General features: G+C 44.3%; 3 protein-coding genes and 1 long non-coding RNA gene across 7 annotated transcripts in view; 2 read left to right on the forward strand and 2 right to left on the reverse strand.

Moving 5' to 3' along the window:
• The window catches only part of LOC146760193 (uncharacterized), a 66,191-nt gene extending 54,876 nt beyond the window's left edge, over positions 1–11,315 (forward strand). The window contains exons 42-47 of the mRNA XM_085551382.1: positions 1,042–1,111; positions 4,991–5,284; positions 5,974–6,206; positions 6,594–6,840; positions 8,763–8,808; positions 10,317–11,315. Of these exons, the coding sequence (XP_085407508.1) occupies positions 1,042–1,111; positions 4,991–5,284; positions 5,974–6,206; positions 6,594–6,840; positions 8,763–8,804 (886 nt within the window). The 3' untranslated portion in view covers positions 8,805–8,808; positions 10,317–11,315. The remainder of the gene's footprint in view (positions 1–1,041; positions 1,112–4,990; positions 5,285–5,973; positions 6,207–6,593; positions 6,841–8,762; positions 8,809–10,316) is intronic.
• A 2,066-nt stretch (positions 11,316–13,381) lies between these two features.
• Positions 13,382–14,973, reverse strand: LOC146760194 (uncharacterized). The gene is made up of 2 exons (XR_014947323.1): positions 14,729–14,973; positions 13,382–13,899 (listed from the first exon to the last, which is right to left on the reverse strand). It is a non-coding gene; the product is annotated as an uncharacterized LOC146760194 (long non-coding RNA).
• A 1,425-nt stretch (positions 14,974–16,398) lies between these two features.
• On the reverse strand, positions 16,399–19,499 carry LOC146760195 (uncharacterized). Its single transcript, XM_085550716.1, has 2 exons — positions 18,401–19,499; positions 16,399–18,133 (listed from the first exon to the last, which is right to left on the reverse strand). The coding sequence occupies exon 1, from the start codon at positions 19,378–19,380 to the stop codon at positions 19,018–19,020; it is 363 nt and encodes a 120-aa protein (XP_085406842.1). The 5' UTR covers positions 19,381–19,499; the 3' UTR covers positions 16,399–18,133; positions 18,401–19,017.
• Positions 19,383–21,967, forward strand: LOC146760196 (uncharacterized). 4 transcript variants are annotated; one of them, XM_085550707.1, is made up of 3 exons: positions 19,383–19,441; positions 19,791–20,353; positions 20,852–21,967. In XM_085550707.1, exons 1-2 carry the CDS (start codon positions 19,436–19,438, stop codon positions 20,343–20,345), a joined length of 561 nt encoding a protein of 186 aa, XP_085406833.1. In that variant the 5' UTR covers positions 19,383–19,435; the 3' UTR covers positions 20,346–20,353; positions 20,852–21,967. The 4 variants fall into 4 exon arrangements, with proteins under 4 accessions (XP_085406833.1, XP_085406832.1, XP_085406834.1 ...); XM_085550706.1 differs by lacking the exon at positions 20,852–21,967 and having other exon boundaries at positions 19,791–20,733; XM_085550708.1 differs by lacking the exon at positions 20,852–21,967 and having other exon boundaries at positions 19,438–19,510; positions 19,791–20,733.
• Positions 21,968–23,709: the final 1,742 nt, after the last annotated feature.

Here is a 23,709-nt window from a genome sequence, read left to right on the forward strand (position 1 = left end):
ACCCTATATGTATGTGTATATATATATATATATATATATAGTTGTTATTTAGTTGTTAAGTTGTATACTTAACCCTATATATATATATATATATATATAGGGTTATATATATATATATATATATATATATATATATATATGGTGAGATTTTGACACTAGTGAGCTGGTTTAAATATTTCATTCTTTATGCCAGTCATGGCATTAAATGACAGATTTTACATGTGTGACAGTTCCAAGAGCTTCATACCAGAGACCTGACTGACATCATCAGGCTGTGGGACAAGAATTATATTCCTCAGAGATTTTGCTGTGTGGCATTGCTTTTCCTTTGGCTGCTCGATGTGTATTTGTTTCTATGAAATGGTAAAGAGGAATCCCTGTGGTATTATTTGCAGAGCTTGGTGAAAGGCTTGCAACTTGCCCCTGTTCAGTGGTATTGCCATAAATAAGGTGATTGATATTAGCAGAAATAAGATGATTTCACCTGTGGTTTATATGAGGCAAATTATTTTTGTATTCTATCTAAACAATGAACTGGGGGCCTTGTTATACCTGTGGTTGTTAAATAATGTTGAAGAGATTCTGAAAATAACTATACATGAATGTTGAACTTTGTGCTGTACCGACACTGGCAGAAGAATAAAGAAGTGCTTATTCTTCCCCCTTGGTTAAGAAAGTATGGTTTTCAAATGTATGGTGGATGGGAGAAGGTACTTTGTTCACTGTTAGAGTTAGGGTAGCATGGTTAGCTTGCAGTTGGACTTGAAGATCTTTTCCAACCTGAGCAATTCTATGATCCTATGATTGGACATTCTTTGTATTCTGCACAGTTGCCTCCTTGAAGCCAAATGGCAGAGGTGATATTTGCTAACAGTTTTATCATAGCATTGGTATTTCTCATGACTGATGACGAGGGTAAGTATGAAAAGAGTAGAGAGCTGGAAAGATATGCATAAATTTTTTTTTTGATAATGAAATGTGAACTTTGGTCTAGAAAGACAGTGTCTTCTTCCTTCTTTTGATGCTTTCTTAGGTTCACAGTCATCTAGAGGACTTGATAACCGGATTACGTACAGTACAGACTGTTGTAGAAGAATATCAACATCAGCAGGTATCTCAATGACTTCTGCAAAGAACTGGTTTTCTCTTTTTATTTCTTGTGTGCAGGTAATTGATTGGAAAGATTGGGTGTGCTGTAAAGTACAAGTAAACTGACAAAATTGGTTTCAGGGCAAGACACCTTCAAAGGTAAAGGTTGTAAATCTCCACCTTTCACTGCTGCCATTTCTATCTTTGCAGTAGTATGAAAATGTTTGTGTTAATCAGCATGATTCTTTTGATGGATAGGATGGACAATGTCAGCAGGAGGGAGATGTGTGGTTCAGATCTGGGAGGGGAAACCTGGATGTGAGAAATCTATTTTATCTTCAGAGCTTTGTCATAGTTTCCACCTGAGCTCATTAGGTTCTTTTTCCATTTGTGAATATGTGTTGGTACTTTACTGCCCCGCAGGGGGCTGAGGTAAGGAAAGAACAACTAGGTGAAGTAATGCTGTGCAGTCAGTGGCAGGCAGCTGGGAAGTAGCTGGTGCCCATGCATGGCTTAGCATCTTGTGTAACCTTGGAATATTCTTTAATTAGTTTGCTGTTGGAAAATTAAGCTGCTATAGGGAGAATAAGAAGGATCTAGTGGAAGGGAAAAGCTGTTGATTATCTGCACCAGAAAAGTCTGAGTTCTTTTCCAGGTTCCTTTTCTGTCATCTTCTTTTGGTGATATACCAATTAGAAGGTTTTTAACATTTTTAACACTTCTGTATTTTACCCATACATTGTCACATACGGAGAACCGACATTTAACATACCCTGTAAAGACACATGAGGAAGTTTTATGAGTTTGTTGTATAAGCCTTTAAGGTCAGGTTTTTATGTCCTTCTGTAGGTCAGGGATGTCTCTCTTTTTCTTAAAATGTGCTATTCAAAGCATGTAGGCAACTTTCATTCTTTACAAAGGGAACTGAATAAGCAAACTTGTTTACACACAAATGCATCTGTGATGCAAATCTTTGCTCCTTTGTGTAAAAGGATAAGTAACATTGCTGTTCTGAAAACATTTTCTTGCTCTGAGGAGATCTGCAGTTATTTCACAGTCAGTGAGTGTAGGGAATTTTAAGTGGTGGGCACAGTTATAAATGTAGTCATTTTTGTATCATTATGAAATCTGGAGAATTTCATGAAGAAAATTGTGGGTTAATGTTGTATGTGTGTCTTCTTATCTCCAAATGATGTAACCTCATTTTATCGTATAGAGAGCATTCACTTTTTCCACTAGCATTAAGTGCTGTTCTTGACGGTGCTTCTCAAGCCATCTTTTATAAACTCAGTGTAACATTCACTATAGATCCTTAGTGGTGAGAGCTTAGCCCTGCCTCCATTTGAGTTACTAGTTTGTAATGCAGTTCATGTGCAGTGTTGTCTCTCTGGTTATCTTGGCATTCCCTTTGTCATTGTTGTTTCCATAGATACAAAATCAGAATATGTTGGCTATGACATCCAGAGGCTCATGCATGATGTGCGAGGAAGACTGAAAGTCGAGAGCCCACCTTGAAGACCATATTGCTAAACTGAGTAGGGAAAATGCTGAGCTTTTAGAAGAAGTGAGCCCAGAAAACAGTCCCTAACACCTAGCCAATACCCAGAGCAATGCTGACATTTTCTTGAGTTCTTACATACTCTGATTTTATATCCCTGCTACTCAGGCCCTGAGTATTATTGTGATTTTGGAGTCATGAAGGAATTGAATAAAAGCCAAGAGAATATCTCGGAGTTGTGCTATCAGAAAGACGGTGTGGTTTGATACCAGTTGAGCACATGGAGCAAGGCAGCAGTTCCTGTGTTCTTTATTTGATTTCCTTCTGGTTATTGTCTGACCCCTTGATTTCCAAGCAGGATTAAAACACCCCTTATTTTCAGTGCAGTGTATGGAGGAACTGCTGCATGTTTTCAGAATAACAGGAGCTTAAAACCCTTGCAGAATAAATAAGGTGCAAATGCAAACTACAGAACTAGTTGCCACTTCTCCTGTAGTTTGTCTGAAAAAACACCACGAGGAACAGCAACTAAATTAGTAAACACCCACAAATAAGATATGGAAGTAATGACTGAGAAGACACTGGTGAATTCCAGAAAAGCAGACTCTTCCACAAGAGCCTGCTGGTCATTGGAATGAATACTGTAGAGTGTGCAGTGTTCTCCAGGGCTGTGGCTACCTGTGCAAGCTGACCTATTAGCAGAGGAACTGCGGAAGCTGTTCTCTAGCATCTTTTTTCCAGCTATTTGGGACGAAGCCCAATAAGGGGGCAGAGGGGCATTTGCTTCAGCAGGGGCGTTAATTGGTATCCCTAGCTCTTGGCCCGCTTGTGTGAAGCCTGAAGTGATTTAAATGTTTACAAGAATCCTGTGCCTCAGTGTTCTGCTGAATGTGGCAAAGGGATGGATATGTGCTATCTGCAGTTGCTATGTGTACTGTCCTGTGCTGAGTGTATCATGTATTTTTGTTTGTTTGTTTTTTGAAAGTGTGAGAATGAAAGAAAGCAGGTGAAGAAGCCGATAGAATTGAAACGACCACTTGAAGCATGTCTTGACCGGGAAAGGGAAAGAAATACTGAACTGCGGAAGGAATGTGACAGGTATGGTTCACTAGTACTTGAAAGAGAGCTCATGTAGGTTAGAAGTCAGGCTTTAAGGACCTTGAATGTAAAAGCGGGTGTGTTTAACTCTGAACAAATTCAGATCTCACATCAGTTCTTGCAAGACAGTTCTGGTACATGAGCCTATGATTTTCTGTAGCTGCCATAAGAAGAGCAAATGTAGGCTGCCTTGCACTTCTGGGAGGGAAGTCTTTTTTTCCTCTGTTGAGGTGAAATTTGGACCCTCCAGGTGATCTACTGCATTGAAATGCTGTTTTTTCTTATTAACTTTTGGCCTGTTGAGCATGTTAAAAATGAAGCAAGCCATAGCTATGCTTTTCTTGTACAAGCGTGACAAATAGATACCTAGTTCCTTTGCTTATTTTCTTGACTGATTTGTTGTGCAGGTTCAAGAGGCTTCTGAAGAAAGCTGTGAAAAAACTAAAGATGCATGAAGCCAAAGAAAGAGACTCCCAATTTAATTTCCAGGGAGAAATGAAGAACAGGTATTCTGAAATGGTGAATGAAGTTGAAAAATTAAGAACAAAGGCAAGTTCTTGTTGTTTCTTTTTGTTCTTTTTGCTGGTTTTTTTTGGTTTGTTTTTTTGTTTTTGTTTGTTTGTTTTGTTGGTGGTGGTGGTTTTTTTCTTTGGGTCATGTTAATTTCTAGAGACTTGTAATATTCTTTTCAGTAGGTATGGAAAAGTTATATTTCTGGGAGAGAAAATTGGCTTCACAGTTGACCTTGGAAACTACTGAAACATCTCATATTTTGTACATACTCTTGCAACCAGACACTGGATTTGACCTAGAGAGAAAATACCTTCCTTTACCACTGCTGTGGAAGCTGCTTTTTGAAGCACTGTTTACAAAGCTTTCAAGAGCAATGGCAGGAGGAGTACTTGTTTCCTGTGCCCAGTTAACTGTGTACTGGAACATTCCCCCTGAAGCATGATAGGCATTCTTTCTGCTGTCTGGGTAGAGTGGTTTGATTTCCATCAAGCAGTAGAGCAGTGCACAAAAGAATGGCCCTAGTGCCTTTCAGCACACTCCCGTAAGTGAAATTCTGCTAGTTTGCTACTTGTTGATCTTTTACTTGCTGCAGAACTGAGGAAGGTTGTAAGTCATGGAACCCTATTGGCAAGAACTTAAAAGTTGTTCTTCTCTTAAAAGATGATCTTGTCTTTCCTTTGACTCGGGTACTGAGTCAGCAGATGACAGTTACAGACTTGATGGTCTTCCCCTTCATAAATTTTCAGAGAATAATTTTACACCCCTCTAAGTTCATTTTATTACTGTCTGTAGGTTGCTGAACTTTCTCATCAGCTGGATTTAGAGTGTAAAAAATGCGTCCAACTACAAAGACAAAAGCATGATTTGCAAGAAGAGCTGGCTCTAAACATGAAAAAACATGAAAAACTAGAGAAGACCATATGCCAGCTGAAAGAAGAGGTGGCAAACCTGAGACAACATCTGGAGGCTGTCCACAATGTGCACAGGATGACTTACAACCAAATCGAACGATACAAGAAAGAAGTGGAAGAGCGAGCTGCACAAGAAATAAATCAAAAACTGCAAGAAGTCAATTTTTTTTTGGAGGTAAATGAATTTGTTGTGTATGTCTGTAGTTTTTATTATGTAACTTTGGTTTTTGTCATTTCTTGTTCGTACTTTGGTTTTTTGTGTTAGTGCCATACTTCTGTATTTCCTGAAGGGAAGTGGAAGAATGGAAAATTGTTTGTCGAAAGTGCTTTTGTGTGTGTAATTTGCCTGCAGGTCCCCAAGCTAATAGCCTTCCCTTGACAGACTTCTGATTTGCAGTTCTTAGAAGAAGCTATGGCCATCTGGTCATCTTGTTATTGCTGTTCATCACATGAATGCTATAACTTAGAGATGGCTTGGCCGTACGTACAGGTTGTGTTTTATCATTGTACAGGATAAAATGCTCAGGGAAGAAGTCACTGAAGTTACCGTGGGGCAGAAAGAGTGGGGATGGGATTCTCATAATTTCTTTGTAGAATCCTTTTTGTGTGCCCTGTCCTACAGCCATAGCATTCTTTTAGTAGCTGCTCTCATAAGTAATATTGCTAAGAGCAGATCTGTGTGGATGAAAACAGTTATTTAACGTGTTGGTTCCAGGGTTTTGCCTTGATTGCTGATAGTAGTGAGAAGGTCCAGTTGACTCAGTTGAGTAAAACTGGGCCCTTTAAATTGGTTATGGGCAACCGTATGGGGAGATGCAGTTCACTTTTTCTTTGCAGTGGTTGAAATTGTATTATCTGCTTCAGGTCCAGGCAGCCTCACAAGACAAGATAGAACAAATCAGAGAAAATCATCATGCCTCGCTGAGAGACCAGCTGAAGTGCAGAATAAAAGAGCTTGAATGTGAGTTGGACAAAATAAAAAATACCAAAGACAATATTTTTCAAAACGAATCTATGCTTGCGGAAGTGGAAAAATACAAAGAGCTCTATCGTGAAGAAATGAAAATGAGAATAAGGCTAGCAAATAAGCTGGAAAGGTAAGTGCATGCTTTTTTGGAGTGGTAACAAGACGTGAAGTAGCAGTAGCTTGCATGAAAAACCTTGTACTGTTTCCTCCTAAAATCCTTTTTCTGTGTCTTGTCAGCACTATGGATGTAAGCGTAACCCTCTAAAACCTTTCCCCTTTATTTTTGGAACCACCATCATTTCACTTCAGTGTTCTAGCAGTCACACCACTAGTCATGGCATCACTGGCCCGTGTTTGAAGTTGATAGCATTTTAACACATGGCCTTTGGGCCCCTCTCATTTTGGACTTCTAATGCCTTCTCTTTTCAAAAGCTGAATAGTAGTCAAAGACCTGGAAGAAGTGACTCTGCAAAAATATTACCAAAGATAATTCTTTGTGTGTTTTTAAATATTTCAGAACAACCGAGAGACTTGCAGAAGCCAATTGCAAGCTCTTTGAGGAACGCCTAAGAAACAAATCTTTAATTGCAAGCAGCACTGTCAGTGGAGGTTTTGTAGCAAGTCCAGGAAAATATTCAGCTGAACTGGGAAATCTTAGCCACAATTCTGCACTGAACAGAAGCTTCAGCCAAGTGGAATGCTTCCTAGATGCAGCTGGGACTGCATTACTGTCAAGAAAAAAAGTTGCAGTCTACTTGGATAAGGTAAGCATTGTGAAATACTCTTCAGTGATGAAGACTTTAGGTCATTAAGATTGTACAGAATTCCTAGAGTGCTCAGACACCAAAAATACTGACATCTAAATGATGAACTATCTAACTGTATATACACATAACTATGTACTTATGTAAGGTTTTTGTGTTGGTTTTTTTTTCTTTTTTTTCAACTAGAGAAAATTTAATAAGCAGCTGCTGTGGCATTGGAAGTTCCCAGCTAAGCTATTTATTAAACTTTATTGTATAGAATGTGCATAAGTGTATGACGTACTTGAAATGGATAACTTTGACATCTTTGCTCAGCCCATCAGACATCTCTGGTCAAGCCATGTTGTTTTTTTCCTTACTGATCTTCATTTTTAGTTTCTTTTAGTACATTAATACTAACAAAGACATCCTTTAAAACTAGGATGATGTGAGTATGATTGCTTTGCTTCTTACTATACAGTCTGCTGTGGGATGCATGCTGTGCCTAGGAAACATTTCTTTTTGTGCTTCCTGCTATGTATTATTACCTGAGAAAACAACAACCTACTCTTCAGGTCTTCACAGCTTTATAATATTTTGCAGCAATTTATACATGATTGCAACTTCTGCAATAGCTCTGAAGTACTTTGCCAGTTGTGCTGCTTAGTACTTGGCCTGTTCACCAGGCTACTTAAAAAGACAAGAGTTTACCTGACTCTGAGCCTTGTCTTTGCTTCAGTTATACCTCAGATTTTTCCAGTAATCTGTTTCCTTCTATTGGGAAAAAAACAAAACAACAAAAAAAACCACCTCTGTATTGCCATTAAATTCAAACTAAGTGCTGCCTTCTTGGATGGAGGAGATTACAAGTTCTCCTGACAGTAAAGTTCATAATAACTGGAAACTAAGGAGCTTAAATTGGAGTTTGGCTCGTGTAGTCATCTTGCACTTTTGTTTTTATTTAAAGCTCTCAGTGCACATTTGGTGTTTTTCAAAGTAAGGGAGGTTATCTGAAGTAGAGTGTGAGCATCTCCTGGGACGAGGAAGCTCGTGTAGATTTTGGCTTTGATTTTGCAAAAGCTTTGATAAAGCTTCAAGGATAAGAAGCTGAAAATACTTCACGCCGCCATTATTCAAAATGCTGGTATCAATTACTTTGTCCATGCAACTGTTTGAAGAAACAAATTGCACTGATTGCAAACAAGAGAAAGAAATGCAGCTCTGAAAAGTGGGTGCAGGAAATAATAGTGACTTCTGCTAGCTGCAACCAGCGTGAGTGCATGAATTCATGAAACCAGTTTTCCTACTGGTAGCATAAGAAAGGGAACACCTACTTCCCATTCCGTCTCTCAGTTTCTGTTTCCTTTCTGATTTTATTTCCTGTCTGCACTCCTGATTTTTAGCAGTCTTATAAATTTCCACTCTTTTGGCTTCTGCCTGTTCCTCTTGTTCTTTTACTTGGCACCACCGAGAAATGTCTTGCTCTGTCTTCTTTATGCTGCATCCCACAGTCAGATAATTACACCTGTAGGTGAGACCACAAGCCTTCTGTTCTCCAGGCTTAACAGTCCTGATGCTCTCAGCCTCTCCACATAAGCCACATGCTCCAAGCACTTAACTGTATTTGCTAATGACATGAGTCTGGAAGCTATATGCTGTCTGTTTTGACAATTACTTCTATGCGTTAAAGACCTGATGGAAAATAACACAGGAGTCGCAAATATCTTCATATGTAAATGATCGCATACGGTGTTTGGACTGTGGCCCTTTAAAAGGTCTAATTTCTCCTTATGAAAACTTTGCATTCAGAATAAATGACAGTAAATAAACATCTCCTGGGGGAGCGAGGGGTAAATGCTCCTTTCTAGTGATCCAAGCTGGTTTCTGTTACTTAATAAAATGTGCAGTGTTATTTATAATGCATGTGTTATTTATAATTCTAGGTACAGAAGGAATTGGAGAAAAAAATCGATAAGGAACTTTAGCAAGGTAATATGCTACTCTGATATCAGTGTTTTTAAGGAAGATGATGACTGTTCGTAACTTCTGTGTAATTATTTTCAAAAGTTGTCAAGATTTGTGCTGTTTGAAGCACAGTGTGGGGTTGTTTTTAACTCTAACTTAGAGAGTTTTAATGGAAAACTTCCTGCTAACCAATATACTCTTCAGAATGTTCTGCAGCTACTTTTGAGAAAAAGCACGGAGAGCAAACCATCTCCCCCACACAGATACACTTGGCTTAAGCTGAAGTCACCTTTCATCCTCAGGCACAAACATCAAATGTAAAAAAAAAAAAAGCCCAGAAATAAGATTTTTATGGACTTCTGTCACTACTTCTCTTTCTGCATACATTCATTGCATTCAGCACTTCAAATATACCATATACATTTTCTGGTGTTCTTAATTTTTGCTCACTCTTTTTCATTGCTTTTGTTTGTACCTGACATGTTATCTTACTTGTCTTTGGATAAAGAAGAATCAGTGGAAAAGATAGCCTTTCTTTAGGTAAAAGTCATTCAGCAATATATAGACAAACACAGCATGAACTGGTTGCTTTTAATATGCAGTGTAAAGCCTGTTCTATAATAAAAGGCCAGGTCTTCAGAGAAGAATTCATACTGTTTCACAATTAGCATTCTGCCAGAGTCACTGCTGCTGTTCCTAGAGTTATTTTGAAGCAGGGAGCCCTTGAGAATCCAGCTGTTGCTTCACAGCTCTTCCAATTTCCCTGAATAGACAGAAACCCATTGCCATGTGCCCATTTGCATATTCAAACATAATTACATGTGTAGTAGGAGCCGTAGTATTTGCTTGGTTTGGGGATCTTGTCTGGAAAAGGCTGATGGATGGAAGTACTGAAAATCCTTTTCTGCTTCCATCGAAGATGTGTTTCCATGAACGAAAGAGGGTTTAGCCAGGGAAAGTTAAGACATCCCTGGCAGTTAAAGTTAAGGCTGAAACTTTCATATATATATATGGGCATGTAATAACAGGATGCGGAGAAATGGCTGTAAACTTGAAAGTAGGTAGATTTAGACTAGATATTAGGAAGACACTCTTTACTTCCTAATGTAAGGGTGGTGAGACTCTGGAACAGGTTGCTTAGAGATGCTGTGCATAGCCCCCATCTTGCAGGCATTCAGAGCCAGTCCGGATGGGGCTCTGAGGAACCTGGTCTAGAGGGAGCTGTCCCTGCCTATAGAAGGGAGATTGGAACTGGGTGATCTTAAAAGGTCCCTTCCAGCCCAAACCATTCTGTGTTTCTAAAACCTGGAATTTCTTTAACTAGCTTTAAAAATTGTATTGGCTGATCATTGAATGTGAAAAAATGTTTCTTCCTTTATGCCTGTCCTTTTTGATTTGTGTTTTCCTTGGAAGTTTTTAAATATCTCTCTAGAGCGTAGCCTGATCAGTTATCAGTAATGTTTTTACAGTGACTGATTTGACTCAATCTACTGTAAAAGTAACATCGTGAATCTTGTTTCTTTTCTTTCCAGCCACCACTGAGCTTGAAACTGCTAGAGCTTCTCCAATGGAATCTACTCATGGATCTTCAAAAAATCTCAATGTTGACCAGGATCCCCTTTGCAGAGCGGTACAGGAGTACCGGGATGTTTTAAACCAAAATTACCTGATCTAAATATATTTTTATTTAAAATGTAAAGGGAAAAGTACTGGAGATCATTTGTTTACATAGGAGGTCTGTGACTTCCCATCCTGCAGCTTAGTGTGGAAACATCTTTACTGCGGTTTGAATATAAACTTTAAATGTATTAAATAGGTTGACACTCTGCACTTACCTGTTGGTCACCGAGGGGTAGCCAGTTTATTTTGCACTCAGGATAAGAACCATATCTATTTTTTCTTACTATCAGACTGAATAAGGTTGGTTCTTGAACTTGACGGAACTGTCAAAATGTTTTTGACACATTATTTTGCTCCACGTTTTTTGTTAAAGGTTTTACCAGAAGCATTCCTTTGGTTCTATTTAACCCTTCCACTGTTTGTGGTAGAGTCTCCAGTGTTATTTTAACGCATAGGAGATTTTGATTGGATTCCTGCCAGCTGTTTCCATCCTGATGCTGTGAATATTTCTGCTGGTTAAGTGGAAGTTTTACCAGTGATTAAGCTGGAGAAGAATGCACTTTACATTGCTGTCACTTTCACGCACCTTAGGTTTAAAAATACTGTGCGTGTGTAGCAGTGCCAAGAAAGCTTTAATGTGACCTTTTTGATATTTCTGACTTTATATCCTTGTTGGATTTTGCGTTAGAATTTGACTCATCTTAAGACATTCACAGTTGGTAGATGAACACATGATGAACCTGAAGCGGTTCATAGTGGAAGAAGGAAAATTAATATTTCAACCTTCTGTCCAATTGGTACTGCACCTTTTTATATGAATGTATTTTGTGACACTAATATGCTATATTTAATTCCAGATATTTATGTTCCAACTTGGAACATAATTATTTAATAAACTTTCGTATCTGGTACATCTTTGTTTTATTCTGTTGGCCTTCTTGACTTGCTTTCCACCTCATTCCTTGCCTCTATGACTTGCTACAGTCCTCCTCTGCTCACTTCCATCTCTCCTTCTGGTGCCTTCAGTCTGCCCTGAGATCAGACAAATGGCCAGCATGCATTTGTGTCCTTTTCCTCCTGGGTACTTGAAGCAGTGGGGCAAACAGCTACTATATGTCATAAGGTTTGTCATCATAGAAATTAAGGGGTATATGCTTGAAACAAGTGTGGACGGTTGTGATTTTAATGGGTGTGCTGAACCACTTTCAGGTCTTCGGTGGTGATTCATTAACAGGAAGCCGAGGGTAAAGTCTCTGTTGTAAACCTGGCCATGCTTGGGAGGGGGATCTTTGGAGCCTTTTCTGCAGGTTGGCCATTCCTTTATGAGATAACTTCTGGTGGCCCTTTGTGCTCTCTCCAGCTGGTACAAGGCAGGAGCCAGGTGGAAGAATATCTCCAGCAGAATCCAGACAGCAAAGCACTCATAGAGTACCTTGCGCTTCTCCATGTTGGTTAAAGCCAGTTCTCCCTCCTCATTTATCAGAGGGAGTGCACTCTCCCAGGTCTGTCACTTCTGCCCAGTGCACCTGTAGGCTCCCTTCTGGTTATTTTTACATCCCTCGCCAAGTTCAGTTCCATCTGTGCCTCAGCCTTCCTGATCCCATGCATGTCCAGACAGCATCCCTGGCCCCTTCCCAGCTACCTGTCCCTGCTTCCACTGCATACAACAAGCATGCGGGGCAGGGCCAACCAAGGAGTCCTATTAAAACTAGTGCCACCAAAAACAGCTGACGAGCCTTGGCAATTGGGACTCCTTGCTGGGAGGCACTGAGGCCCCGAATTTGCCACCAAAAATAACCTCTCCAGAGCAGTTTGCTGTTATCTGGGGGCACATGTCACAGATGTTAAGAAGACTCTACTGCCTCTGATAAAATAGAAGGCTACTACCCACTCAAGGTCTCATTCAAGTAGGGTCCCAGGAGGCTGCAAAAAGGAAATTACAGAATATTAAAAGGGACTTTGAATCCCTTGGGAAGATGTCAAAGGGAGCAGGAACACAAGTAGTCTTCTCTGTACTGCTGACTGGGGGCTGAGAAATGAAGAGGGAGAATGGGTCAGGTAAATTACTGGCTCAGGTAATGGTGTCAGGATCATGGTTTTGGTTACTGTGATCTTGGGCAGGCCTTTGAGGGACCAGGTATGTGGACATCAGACAGAATGTGACAGAGCAGGTGGGGCAAAAGCATGCTGGGGAGCAAGCTGGTTGGATTGATTACCAGCGCTTTAAACTAGATTCAGTGCAGGGAGTGGATAGTTCCTTGTGATAGAAAAGGGACAGGGAATGCTGTCATTTAAGGAAACTGCAGGGGAAAACCTCAATTTGTGAGGAGTCTTGTATTTCGATATCATATTTAGTAAAATAAGTTTTTCCTCCTTAGATTGCCGCTGTTTTTATCCCATTCCCCTTTTCCCCCTCCTTTCTGGGCCCCGGGGGGGGCCCACGGGGTGGCTTCCCCTGTCACGGGCATAGGTAAATCTAAGTAACCCGTGACAGATTTTTTAAAGACTAGTCAAATGCAGCAGTGGGTGTGGAGAAAGAACAAAGAAATCTGTAATGGACTGTGATCGATTATTATAATTTCCATTGCCATCGGACTAGCAGCTGCGCCGAGCCCGGGACCGGACCGAGTTAGAGTTGGGCCGCCAGAGCAGTGAGGCGGAGCGCGTGCGGCCCCTTGGGGTTCAGTGCCTGCGGATATGATATCGGAATACAAGATAACACGATAATATAATATAATTGAGGCTAACAAATCGAACGAAACAGAGAGAGAGTGTCCCCGAAAACAGAGAGGCCTACTGTGAACTCTAGGTGACACGGCTGGAACGCTTCCCACTCTCCGAGAAGTCCGAGAGAAGAAGGAGGGCACTCCAGCCTGGGAACGAGATTATATAGAGTCCTGGTCCCATGACTTATCATTACCCCTGTTGTTCTCTGGGATATGTAGTCTTCTTCTGTGGACTGCACATTCAATAGAAGTATCCATACTTTACATGATGTTATGATGTGGAATACTGATAGCAAAATTACAAAATTACAAAACCATGACACAATGATGACAAGGAGGTGTGGGGAACAACCACTACTGATGTTTCAGAGAACAAAAATCGTACAGGGACTGCCCTCCTCCTGCCCTCATGTCCCCAGGAGAAACCAACACCGTTTATATAACAGTGCAAGTGGAGGAGTTCATTGTGGAGTGACGTTTCTTGGCACCCATTCAGGGCCAGCGTTACTGATGTCAGACTAACAGCAGCAACACGTTGTTCAGCACAAGTCCCCGAGTTCCTGGAACATGCTGCAAGGTCCAGGAAGGAAGATATTACTGCCCGGATAAGGTCAGGCTCACAGTGCAGGCAAGTGGCTCTTGGCAGGAGTCTGACTGCTATTGTTTTCACTTTTGATTTCTACCTTCGTCAGCAGAGCTTTTATTTTCTTCAGGGAAGATTCTACTACTGGAAGAAATGTCACAGTTTCTGTAGTTGCTGTAAAAATCACTGTAAATAAATAAATAAATAAATAAATCCTTAAAAGAGTATTAGAGGCAAGTGTGGGATTTTCAAGGCAAACACCTGACTCATTACCTTCTGCCACATGTAGTTAAACTAAACCTGGTACAAGTTTCCCCTCATTGACTGGACAGCAATTGAGACTGAAGAACCCTCTTCCACTCAAAAGAAAACTTATGGACTTTCATGGTTCTAATCACTAAGCAGAACACACAGCTGGAAGGTAGGAATGAAAATACAATTACTAAAAATTAGCCAAGTTGCATACAGTGCTGCCAGACATGAAGGCAGGGCTGCTATCTGGCTCCATGGCTCACACTTCCTTTGGTTGTCACTGTCACTCCTTAAACCCACAGCCTGAAGGATGCGAAAGAGGCAGATGTGTTCAGAAATACTATAGACCAAATAAACCTTGCAAGCATAAACCATGTAGTTACAGTGGCATTACTCCCATTTGGAGTTTGAGTCTCTTCTGAGAGGCTTTCATTGTGTTGAGAAGTGCCTTCAAGGTCATTCAGTTCCTAAAGGAACATGACAAAATACCAAGCCATGAACTGTCAGCCATGGAATCAACTAAATCACCTCTCAGCAAGGCATTGAGAACACCAGCCAGGTATTTAGGATCATTTTACCTGCAGAGTAAAATTCTCAGTGGAGAACAGCTTCACCCATCAGAAGCTAATAGGTGGAAAAGCATCTATTCACACATACAGAACTGGTATGTTTGTTGGGAAGGTAGTATACTGATGGAATCGTACTAGATACATCACACTACCTGATGAGTCTCCACATCTAGCTCAGCATGTTTGATACTCACCAAGTCCAAGGCCTAAGGATAACAGGCTGTAGCTGATAGCAAGGGATGAGCTGGACAGAAAGCCTTCCTTATCAGACTAAGTCCTCAAAACAGAATCCACATTCCTTCAACCTATGGGTTGACCAACTAATGTTTGAAGAATTTTGCAGACGTGTGGACACGAAGGCTCTGCACACGGACTGCAATTAAGGAACTTGCTCTTTGACTACAAAGATGGCTTTTGTTTTGCTTCAAGCACACCAAATGAATTCAACACATCTTTTTATAAGCCAGCTCAGTCCTTTCACTGGAGACATCCTTTTCCAGTGTTAGCCAAGATTTGTCCCTTAACTCCAAGATGTCTTTTAAATAAACAAAAGGAGGAAGCGACCAACGTCAGGCAACACAGGAAACGTAGTGGATTATGACGATTACCTCCAATTCAGTGTTACTTCCTTTTGTCCTCAGCATCATCTTTCTCTGCCCTGCTCATTTTTGTAAAATCAGTTTGCTAATTTGCAAGGACGCATTGAATTTTACTCAGTTTCTTGTTATTTATCATACTCTTGATTTTGGCTCTTGGCAGGAAAAGCCGCTTTTCAAGAACACTGTGAACTGACACCTTATATGTATTTCAGTAGGACTCTCCATGTACTGAGGAACCATCTGACAGTCTTAAGACCAGCAGTCCGTACTGAGAGTACCTTCAAGCCTGAGAATTGTTCTTCTTTGTTGAGTACTTTTTTCTTTCCTTCAGTGAGAGAAAGGACATCTTTTGCAGAAATTACCACTTATCTCCTAGGAAACACTTTCTTTTCTACATCCGTACAGAGTGGGAAACCACAGGAATCTTAGCAGCCAGCCAAATGGCACACAGCAACTGGCACAGCCCTGTCCAAAACAATAACGGCTTGTGGTTCCCTTTTTCCTCTCCCAGACTTCTTCCAACATCTGAGAACGAAACTTCTCTCAAAATTAAGCTCTAATTAAGACCTAACAATCCTCTGTAGAGTGTAACTTTATTAGGCTATGATTTCACCTTTGTAGTTTTTAGAAGGGTAGTGGGCCTTCTGTTTGATTTAAAGAACCCCTTTGTTACCAGTTCTTCTCTCTCCGATTTCTTCACCAGTGTAACCAGCACAGTCTTTGGTCAAATCCAGACCAAAACCAATGGCATCAAAACTGAAATAAAATCTGCTGTTGAAACAGAAAATTTGAATGCAATCCAAAAGTAAAAAATAATCTTAACATTGCTGCTGTCTACATGTTTAGGTAACCAAACTTCACAGCTGACAGTTTAAGCTGTCACACAGAACTTGGCTTCTGAGTAGTCTCCCTCCTGGCAGCACTGAATTGCAGTCTGAAATTCTAACCAGACCCGTAAGCAGACCATCCTTTGCCTACCTTGTTGAAGAAGAGTCAGTTCAACAATGCACAGCCTATCAACCTAATAGGGCTTTGTGCTGCCAGTTTTTGTCAGCAGTCTTTTCTGAAAGAGTCTGAAATCACCTTTCTCAGCTTCTCCAAGAATGCTCTAGCACCTACATCTATGTCAGCCTGTGAATAGCGATGCATTACCTTCTTTGAACTCTATACCAGAGCCCCCTGTCCTGATACTGCTTGAGTTTCCCATTATTCATAGTGAAATTACACAGCATGAAATGTCCAAAGTAAATCCAACAAAAACATACTTAGTAAAATGTAGAAACTTTAATTTACAAGCGAAACTACAACATATTCATAATAAAAAAAAAAAAAACAACTGGTGACTAGACAAGTTACGCACAATTTGTAAAAACTGTTGAACATTGTTAAATAGGTCTGTACAACCAAAGATTTACAAAGTCCTTGTGCATTCTCTTCTTTTCAATGCACAACTGAACCTAAGGGTTCTGCTCGAATATTCCCTAAGTCAAGAGCTGAATCTGTCTCTTCATCGATCTCACCAATGACAGCACTGTAACAAAAAACAAGTTACCAATTGTTAAAATCCTCTGATGCAAACCTAGAAAGTGAAGACTTAGTTTTGTTTTTATTGCTTAAATTTAACTGTAGAGCTCTATCACTTAAATGCCAAATTCTCGTGGTAATCTCCCACCTCATTGTACCATTTCAGCAATCAGCTGACTCTACAGCTGTGCCTTTTCCACACTGATAAACCTTTGTCTATTCAGGTTTTCCTTGACATATAACATTTCATACCTCTCGTTACTCTAACTTCTGCTCATTGTGCATTTTCCTACTGCAGCCCTCTGAAATTCAAGGCATACCAGGTATTTACGCAATGACACAATGATGCCTGCTGTTCTATTGTTCTTCCTAGTAATCCCTAGTATTTCTCCTTCCTGATGCATCAGTATTTACGAAGAACTAGACAGAAACAGGACAGGACTGAGTTCAAAAGTAAGACATCTCCACAAGGGTAGCAAGATTCCCATGATGATGAGCAGATCAGAATGCCAAGCGGCTTTCTCAGTTAACAGTGGATTACTGTGCTTTTATCAAGTCCAAATGTACTTGAATTTATAACTGTGTATGTTTACTGCCTTCCTGTGCCTGAAGTCTGCCTCTGATTTACACTTACAGATTGAGGCATAATCTGTATCAGAAGGAAAGACGCTCTTGTTTTTAATTTAGGAAGGAAAAAAGAAACAACAAAACCCACTAAAGATCATAAAAAATTGCACAACTTGCCAAAACCCCACTCATATGACCCATAAAGGGATCTATTTAATTCCTCATCCTAGGCTTACTGTATGGTGGAGTAATTAAGTTCACATGTTCATTTAGACTGAATAAACTGTATTGCTCTAAAGAAGCTTCATGAGCTATTCTGTGGGGCGGGGTGGCAGCCATATGTGGGGTGGAGGTGGGCTTATATGGGGCAGGGGGCCTTCTGTGGGGCAGGGGGAGCTTCTATGGGGTGGAGGGGTGGCCATATGTGGGGTGGGGGGAGTTATGGGGTGGGGGGGCATGTATGGGGCAGGGTGGCCTCCCCTCCGCTGCCGCTTCCCTCCCCCCATGCCCATTTAAGGCTGTCCACAGAAAAAGAAAGAAATAAAAAACTTGTGTCCTTTACTCCCGTTATCCCACATGATGTTCTGATGTGGAATAGCAACACCAACCAAATTACCAAACCACAACAGTTTGGAAGCAGATTTAAACTGGTAGAAGTTGGCAGTGTCTGCATTTCCATTCTCGTTCCCTTGCTGGACAGAGTTAGGGTGCCATGCATCCATTCCCCAGCCCTGGCTGTCTCCCAAACCATGAGAACAGCCTTTCCAAATTGTGAGAACAGCCTTTTCACAGAGCTGGAGTGGGTCCACGCTGAAGGACAAGACGCTTGCGGGCACGTAAGCTGAAGAACAGAATGCAGAGTCCACGGAAACTTGCCGCCCATCAACAATAAGAAAGAAGAATGGACTCCTGTTGTAGAAGATGGGAGAGTGAAACAGATGCCTCGGCTCAACAAAACACCAGTACGAGCTGGTTTGGACTACCCCCCACTAAAAGGTTGGAAGTTCACAGCGGGGTAGACTACTAGCCTTCATCCAATGACCACCGGAGACCCCCACCCCATTTTTAGGACGCATGTTCAAGAGAGTCGGACAATATGTTAATAATTTCTCAGAATTCCAGCCCATTTCTGTGAAATGTAATGAATATGTAAATGTTCTGTCTGTAAATATGTACCTAGAGCTTTTCTTGGAGTGCGAGTCCTCTTGGAGGAGGAGATATCCCCCTCGCATCTGGCGCCATGACGAGCATAGCTGCTTTATAAGCTTACGTGGGTTATAGAGTTTGATTCCGCACGTCACTCCCTTCACTAATTAAGAGGACAAAGAACTTCTGGCACAGAAAGATGCCCACCTGCAAGGCCCAAATGTCATGCTTCTTCCTTCCTCGCTCTGCTTGGTAAAACTCAGCGTGGGGCTCATTTGGAAGGAAGGTTTGGTGTTTGGATTTCTCGGGCAGTCGTCACCTAAAGCCTGGAGTGCCTGCGTCAACTGTGGCGGTGCAACTCCCGCACCCCACATTCTCCCCCTTCTCTCAGGCCTCTCGGTGCACCTCTTCTCCTCAGACAAGAAGTGGAGGCTCTCCTCTTCCCTCGTCCCTGCTCGCTTCTGGGTAGCACGGGGCAATGGATCGGAACATCAGGGGATGCCCCCGTTGCATCCGACTCCTGGCTTTGCGCCCCATTGCCCAGGAACAGCCTCTCCCGACAGGAAGGGCTGAGATGGCTGTGCTCGTGCGGCCCGGAGAAGGCTCTGGGGAGACCTGATGGCGGCCTTCTCGTCCTCGGAGGGAGCTCACACACGGAGGGACCGCGACTTCTTACGCGCCCTGACAGTGTCCCAGCAGCGGACTCGTCGCCCTGCGCACACCAAGTCGGTCATCGCCGCGTCCTTATGTACAGAGTGCAGGCCGAGGCGCTCGGCGGCTTCCATAGAAGGACGCAGTGTTTCCCGACGAGGGCCCTGGCACACGCCGCCCCGAGCAGCAGCGGACACCGGGCGGCACCGCCGGACCACACGAACGCACGGCAGGCACAGGCTCCGGCCCTGCACGGCCTCCTGCACGCCCCTCCCCTCCGCCCCTCCTATTGGCCAGCCCTTCCCCGTTCGGCCATCTGATTGGTTTTCACTGCTGCCTATTATTGGCGCGCCCTTCATCCGGGCGCGTGGAGGCGGGACGTCGCTCGACGCGACGCGCCGCGCCGCGCGGTGGATGGGGGTGAGCGTCACGTGACCCGGGGCCGCGGCGGTGCGGGGCTGAGGGGAGTGAGTGGTTGCGGGGCTGGCGGTGCGTTACGGGGCGTGGGGGGTCCCGTAGGGCTGGGAAGGGACTGCGAGGCGTTCCGATGGAGCTGCGGGTGCCTGGACGTGTTTGGGGTCCGCGTGGGGCTGGGAGGGGGGCGGGGAAGCGGGGGGTCTCGTGAGGCCGGGGGAGCGCGGGGCTGTTATGCGGGGCTGTTATGCGGGGTATTCCCCTGAGACTCGGGAGAAGGGGCCGGGGGTCTCCGTGCCCGACGGGGCTGTTCTCCCCGCGATTCCCCCTCCTCCCTTTCGTTCTGCTCTTGCAGACCATGGCTGCCCCTCTGTCCCCCACGGTGGTGCTGGGCGAGGCCTCGGAGAGCGACTCGGAGCCGGAGCCGGGGGGGACCGCAGCCGGGACCCGTGCGGTGGGGCTGAAGGTTCCTGGGGAGGCGTCGGAGACTGAGGAGGAGGAGGAAGAGGACGGCGTGTCCCGAGTGCCACTGCCGGGGGTGTCCCGGGGGGGCACCTCACTGCTGCAGCAGCGGCTGGGGGCGGGAGAGGGGCGGCTGCGGGGTGCGATGGCTGAGGCGCTGGGACGCGGTTTCAGTGGGGCTGCGCGGCTGCTGGAAGGCCTCGGGGGACCCCTGGGCCAAGCTCAAGCTGGGGCAGCTGCTACCGCACACTGCCTGTGCCTGGTGCGCCGTGATCTGCGTGCTGTGGCTGCCACCGTAGCCACCGTCACCACCTGCCGCCTGACATCTGTGGGGTGCTGTGAGAGTGAGGACCCCGGTGGGGCAGTGCTGGCAGCCGTGGGGAGCTCCTGGCTTCGTTGTCGCAGTGTTACTGCCGGTAACCTCCAGCGCTGTGTCCGGTGGACTTGAGGGTTGTGGTTGTGTCATGGTTTTGTAATTTTGTAATTTTGCTATCAGTATTCCACATCATAACATCATGTCAAGTATGGATACTTCTATTGAATGTGCAGTCCACAGAAGAAGACTACATATCCCAGAGAACAACAGGAGTAACAATAAGTCACGGGACCAGGACTCTATATAATCTCGTTCCCAGGCTGGAGTGCCCTCCTTCTTCTCTCGAACTTCTCGGAGAGTGGGAAGCGTTCCAGCCGTGTCGCCTAGAGTTCACAATAGGCCTCTCGGTTTTCGGAGATTCTCTCTCTCTGTTTCGTTCGATTTGTTAGCCTTAATTATATTATATTGTGTTATCTTGTATTTCGATATCATATTTAGTAAAATAAGTTTTTCCTCCTTAGATTGTCGCTGTTTTATCCCACTCCCCTTTTCCCCCTCCTTTCCGGGCCCCGGGGGGTGGGCCCACGGGGTGGCTTCCCCTGTCACGGGCATAGGTAAATCTAAGTAACCTGTGACAGGTTGTCACTGATGGCGTTCTTATTGTCGCTGCCTTTCCGGTGCAGTGTCCCCTTGAGTTGATGCTGCCATCAGCAGCACCGCTACTGATCACTCAGTGTCTCAGCAGTGTTCCTGTGTCTCGTGGCCTGTGGGGACCTTGGCCTCACAGTAACGCTGTCACCGAATGGAAGCTCCTGACAATTGCTTGGTCCAGAATTCTGTGGTTTTTGCCTGTTCAGGGGATCTGTGGGTTGTGGCACTGAATAAAGCCCTTTGGAGGCGCAGCTGCAGCAAGGACGTGACTTTCACTAGGTGGGAGGCAGTGTGTTCACCCGTGGCACCGTGCTCCCAGTGCTCAGAGCAAGGTCCCTTTTGTTGCCCCCCATGTCCCCAAGCTGTGGTTGTGTCTTTTCCTGCCGTATGAATGTCCCCGGCACCTGACCACTGTCCCCAAGCTGTGGCTACATCCTGTCACCCTGAGTGCCCCTTGGCCATGTCCTCAGCCTGCTATTAGCTCTGTGTGCCCCTCTGAGAACTTAAACCAGGAACAGTGAGAAGCACACATGACACACAATGGAGCCACGTGGGTCTATCACACTGCATCCTGCCTGGGCTCTCACCCTCTGTGGGATACTAGAGATACACCCTGGGTGCTAGTGGGCTTGTGGCATCAAAATGCCTGAGGCGGGCCCAGTGAGGGTCCTGGGGACTCCTGGTGTCTCCAGGAGGGTCCCAGATGTCCCCAGGGACTGACCTGAGGGGTAGTGGAAAACCAGGATGAAGGTTCACTTTCCTCATTCCCCTGTGTTGTGGCAAAGGGAAGAGGTTTTATGAAGGGCACTGTGGTGTTCCTTTCGTAAGGATTCTAGACCTCAGTTCCCTTCCTGTGTCCAAACCAGAATGAAAAATGGTATTAAATGGTATTCATCTTTTGAGGAAGAACCTCTGAGCACTTGTAGCTGTCAGTGTTTTGATATTCTAGATAAGCTGTTCCATGAGGAGTGCTGGGTGATGCTGACTGATACCATCAATTGTGAGTATGCTCCTACAGAGGCTTCCCTCTGTGGGAGTGAGGAAACAGAATGTGGCAATTCAATACTGTAGCGTTACTACGAGGTTATTAGAGTGTAGGATTCGTCCTGGAGATGGCAGGATACGCTTGGTTATTTTCCACATAGAAGGACTGGGTTAAACAGTCACCTACAGTTCACTCTCCTGCTGTGTCATGAGGATGAGAGCAGACCCCATTGCCGTCTGACCTCTTCAAACCACAGAGGTAAGGATCCTCAGCACAGCTGAATCCGCTCGTAGTCCCAGACGCGTTCAAGAGTTTGCGTCTAAGAGATCCTGTGTGCACAAAGATAAAACCTTAGCAAAGCTAAGAAAGCTCAAACCAAGCTGTTAGTTGCTTGCTAAGGATCCACATGAGCGAGGTATCTTGATATCAAGTTAGAAAGGATCTCTGTGTAGGTGTGACCTCAAGAGGCATCCCTGCTCAAGGTGAGAGCTTGTCCTGCAGCCTGCTGCTGTGCAGGAGAGCTTAAGAGGTGCTTGTGCTGCTCTGTTTTGGTGGTAAGATGATTGACTCACTGTCGTACTTTGTTTTTAGGCACATGCTCAAGTGGCCCTCAGTTTTCGAGGCAGAAGTCCGCTGTCAGTTCTTTCAGCCTCCCAGTTTGAGTCAGTTTTGTGATCCTTAATCTGATTTAGCTAGGAGTGTTGCTCGCCGTCTTCCTATGCCAGGCTGAGGGAGGAAGGGGGAGAAAGGAAGAAAGAAAGGGTGAGGAAGGAGAACACCATCACACTGGCTTTGCTGGGAAGGAAGGCTGGTAAGAGCAGTGCTGCTGATCTGAGTCCCAGCTGGTTTTTACCCCCAGGAAATGCCCTGCAGGTGGGCTTGTGAGGGTGGGGGTTGAGCAGGGATTGCTGCGTTCCCTCACACCTCTCCTGCTGTTTCTCTTGTCCCAGCAGGCTCCAGTTTAATATGAGCCTGCAGCAGAGCAGCAAGTAGCCACGGCACATCCATCTCGGGCAGGGGCTAAGGGAAACAGCCAAAAGAGGGCAAGGAGCAAGAGATGACAGTGCAGGGGGAGAGTGAGGTGTCCTCAGCCAGCATTTGTGTGCTGGGAACAGAGAAGCCGCTGGGACTGGAGTTTCTCTCCAAGCTGTTTCCCTGGGCCTTGGCTGTGCTCAGCAAGGAGCGCTTGCAGGTGCCTGTGCCGTTTGCAGAGGTGGCCGTGTATTTCAGCAGAGAGGAGTGAGCGTTGCTGGACCCTGCACTGTGAGTACTATACCAGGACATGATGCTGGAGACGTACCAGTGCGTGGCCTTGCTGGGTGAGGGCTTTGCTACTGCTCCATGTAGACCTGGAAGAGCTTTTCAGCCCTTCCTGGGGGTGGCCAAGAGCACCAGCAAGAAGGGGTGGGGATTTTCTATTTTGCTTCAACTAATATGCCACAGGAAGACGACCACATTAACCCAGCTGTATTTGTTGTTGTTGTTTATCTACAGCATGAAGCATTTCACTTGGAAAGTCTCTGCTGCCACTCATTGTACAACAGACTTAAATCACAGCACTTGGCACCTAGCAGTGCTGTGAAGGGTTGGAAAGGCAGCGCACCATTGTGCTGAGGGCCAAGAGACGGTTCAGACAACAGAAGCATTTGTCCACATTTCTGACATGAAGGCTGTCGCCTCCCGATCCGGCGACAAATCAAGGCTGCTGTGTGAAAGTACCGTGCCTCCGCACACGGGAACGGACGGGACTCACACACAGCGTGTAACACCGAATGTACCAGCTTAATGCCACGCCACAAACCTACCCAATGCCCAACAGAGGGGACCAGTCAATGCTGCTCATCAGCCATCAAGCCCGGA

The sequence above is a fragment of the Coturnix japonica genome, chromosome 6 (assembly GCF_054131305.1).
Source record: "Coturnix japonica strain WE chromosome 6, WE-NBRP24, whole genome shotgun sequence".
NCBI classification, from domain to species: domain Eukaryota; kingdom Metazoa; phylum Chordata; class Aves; order Galliformes; family Phasianidae; genus Coturnix; species Coturnix japonica.

What these genes read in the sequence shown, in the direction of transcription:
- LOC146760195 (XM_085550716.1), bottom strand. Translation starts at nt 19,380, where the DNA reads ATGAAGGGCGCGCCAATAATAGGCAGCAGTGAAAACCAATCAGATGGC.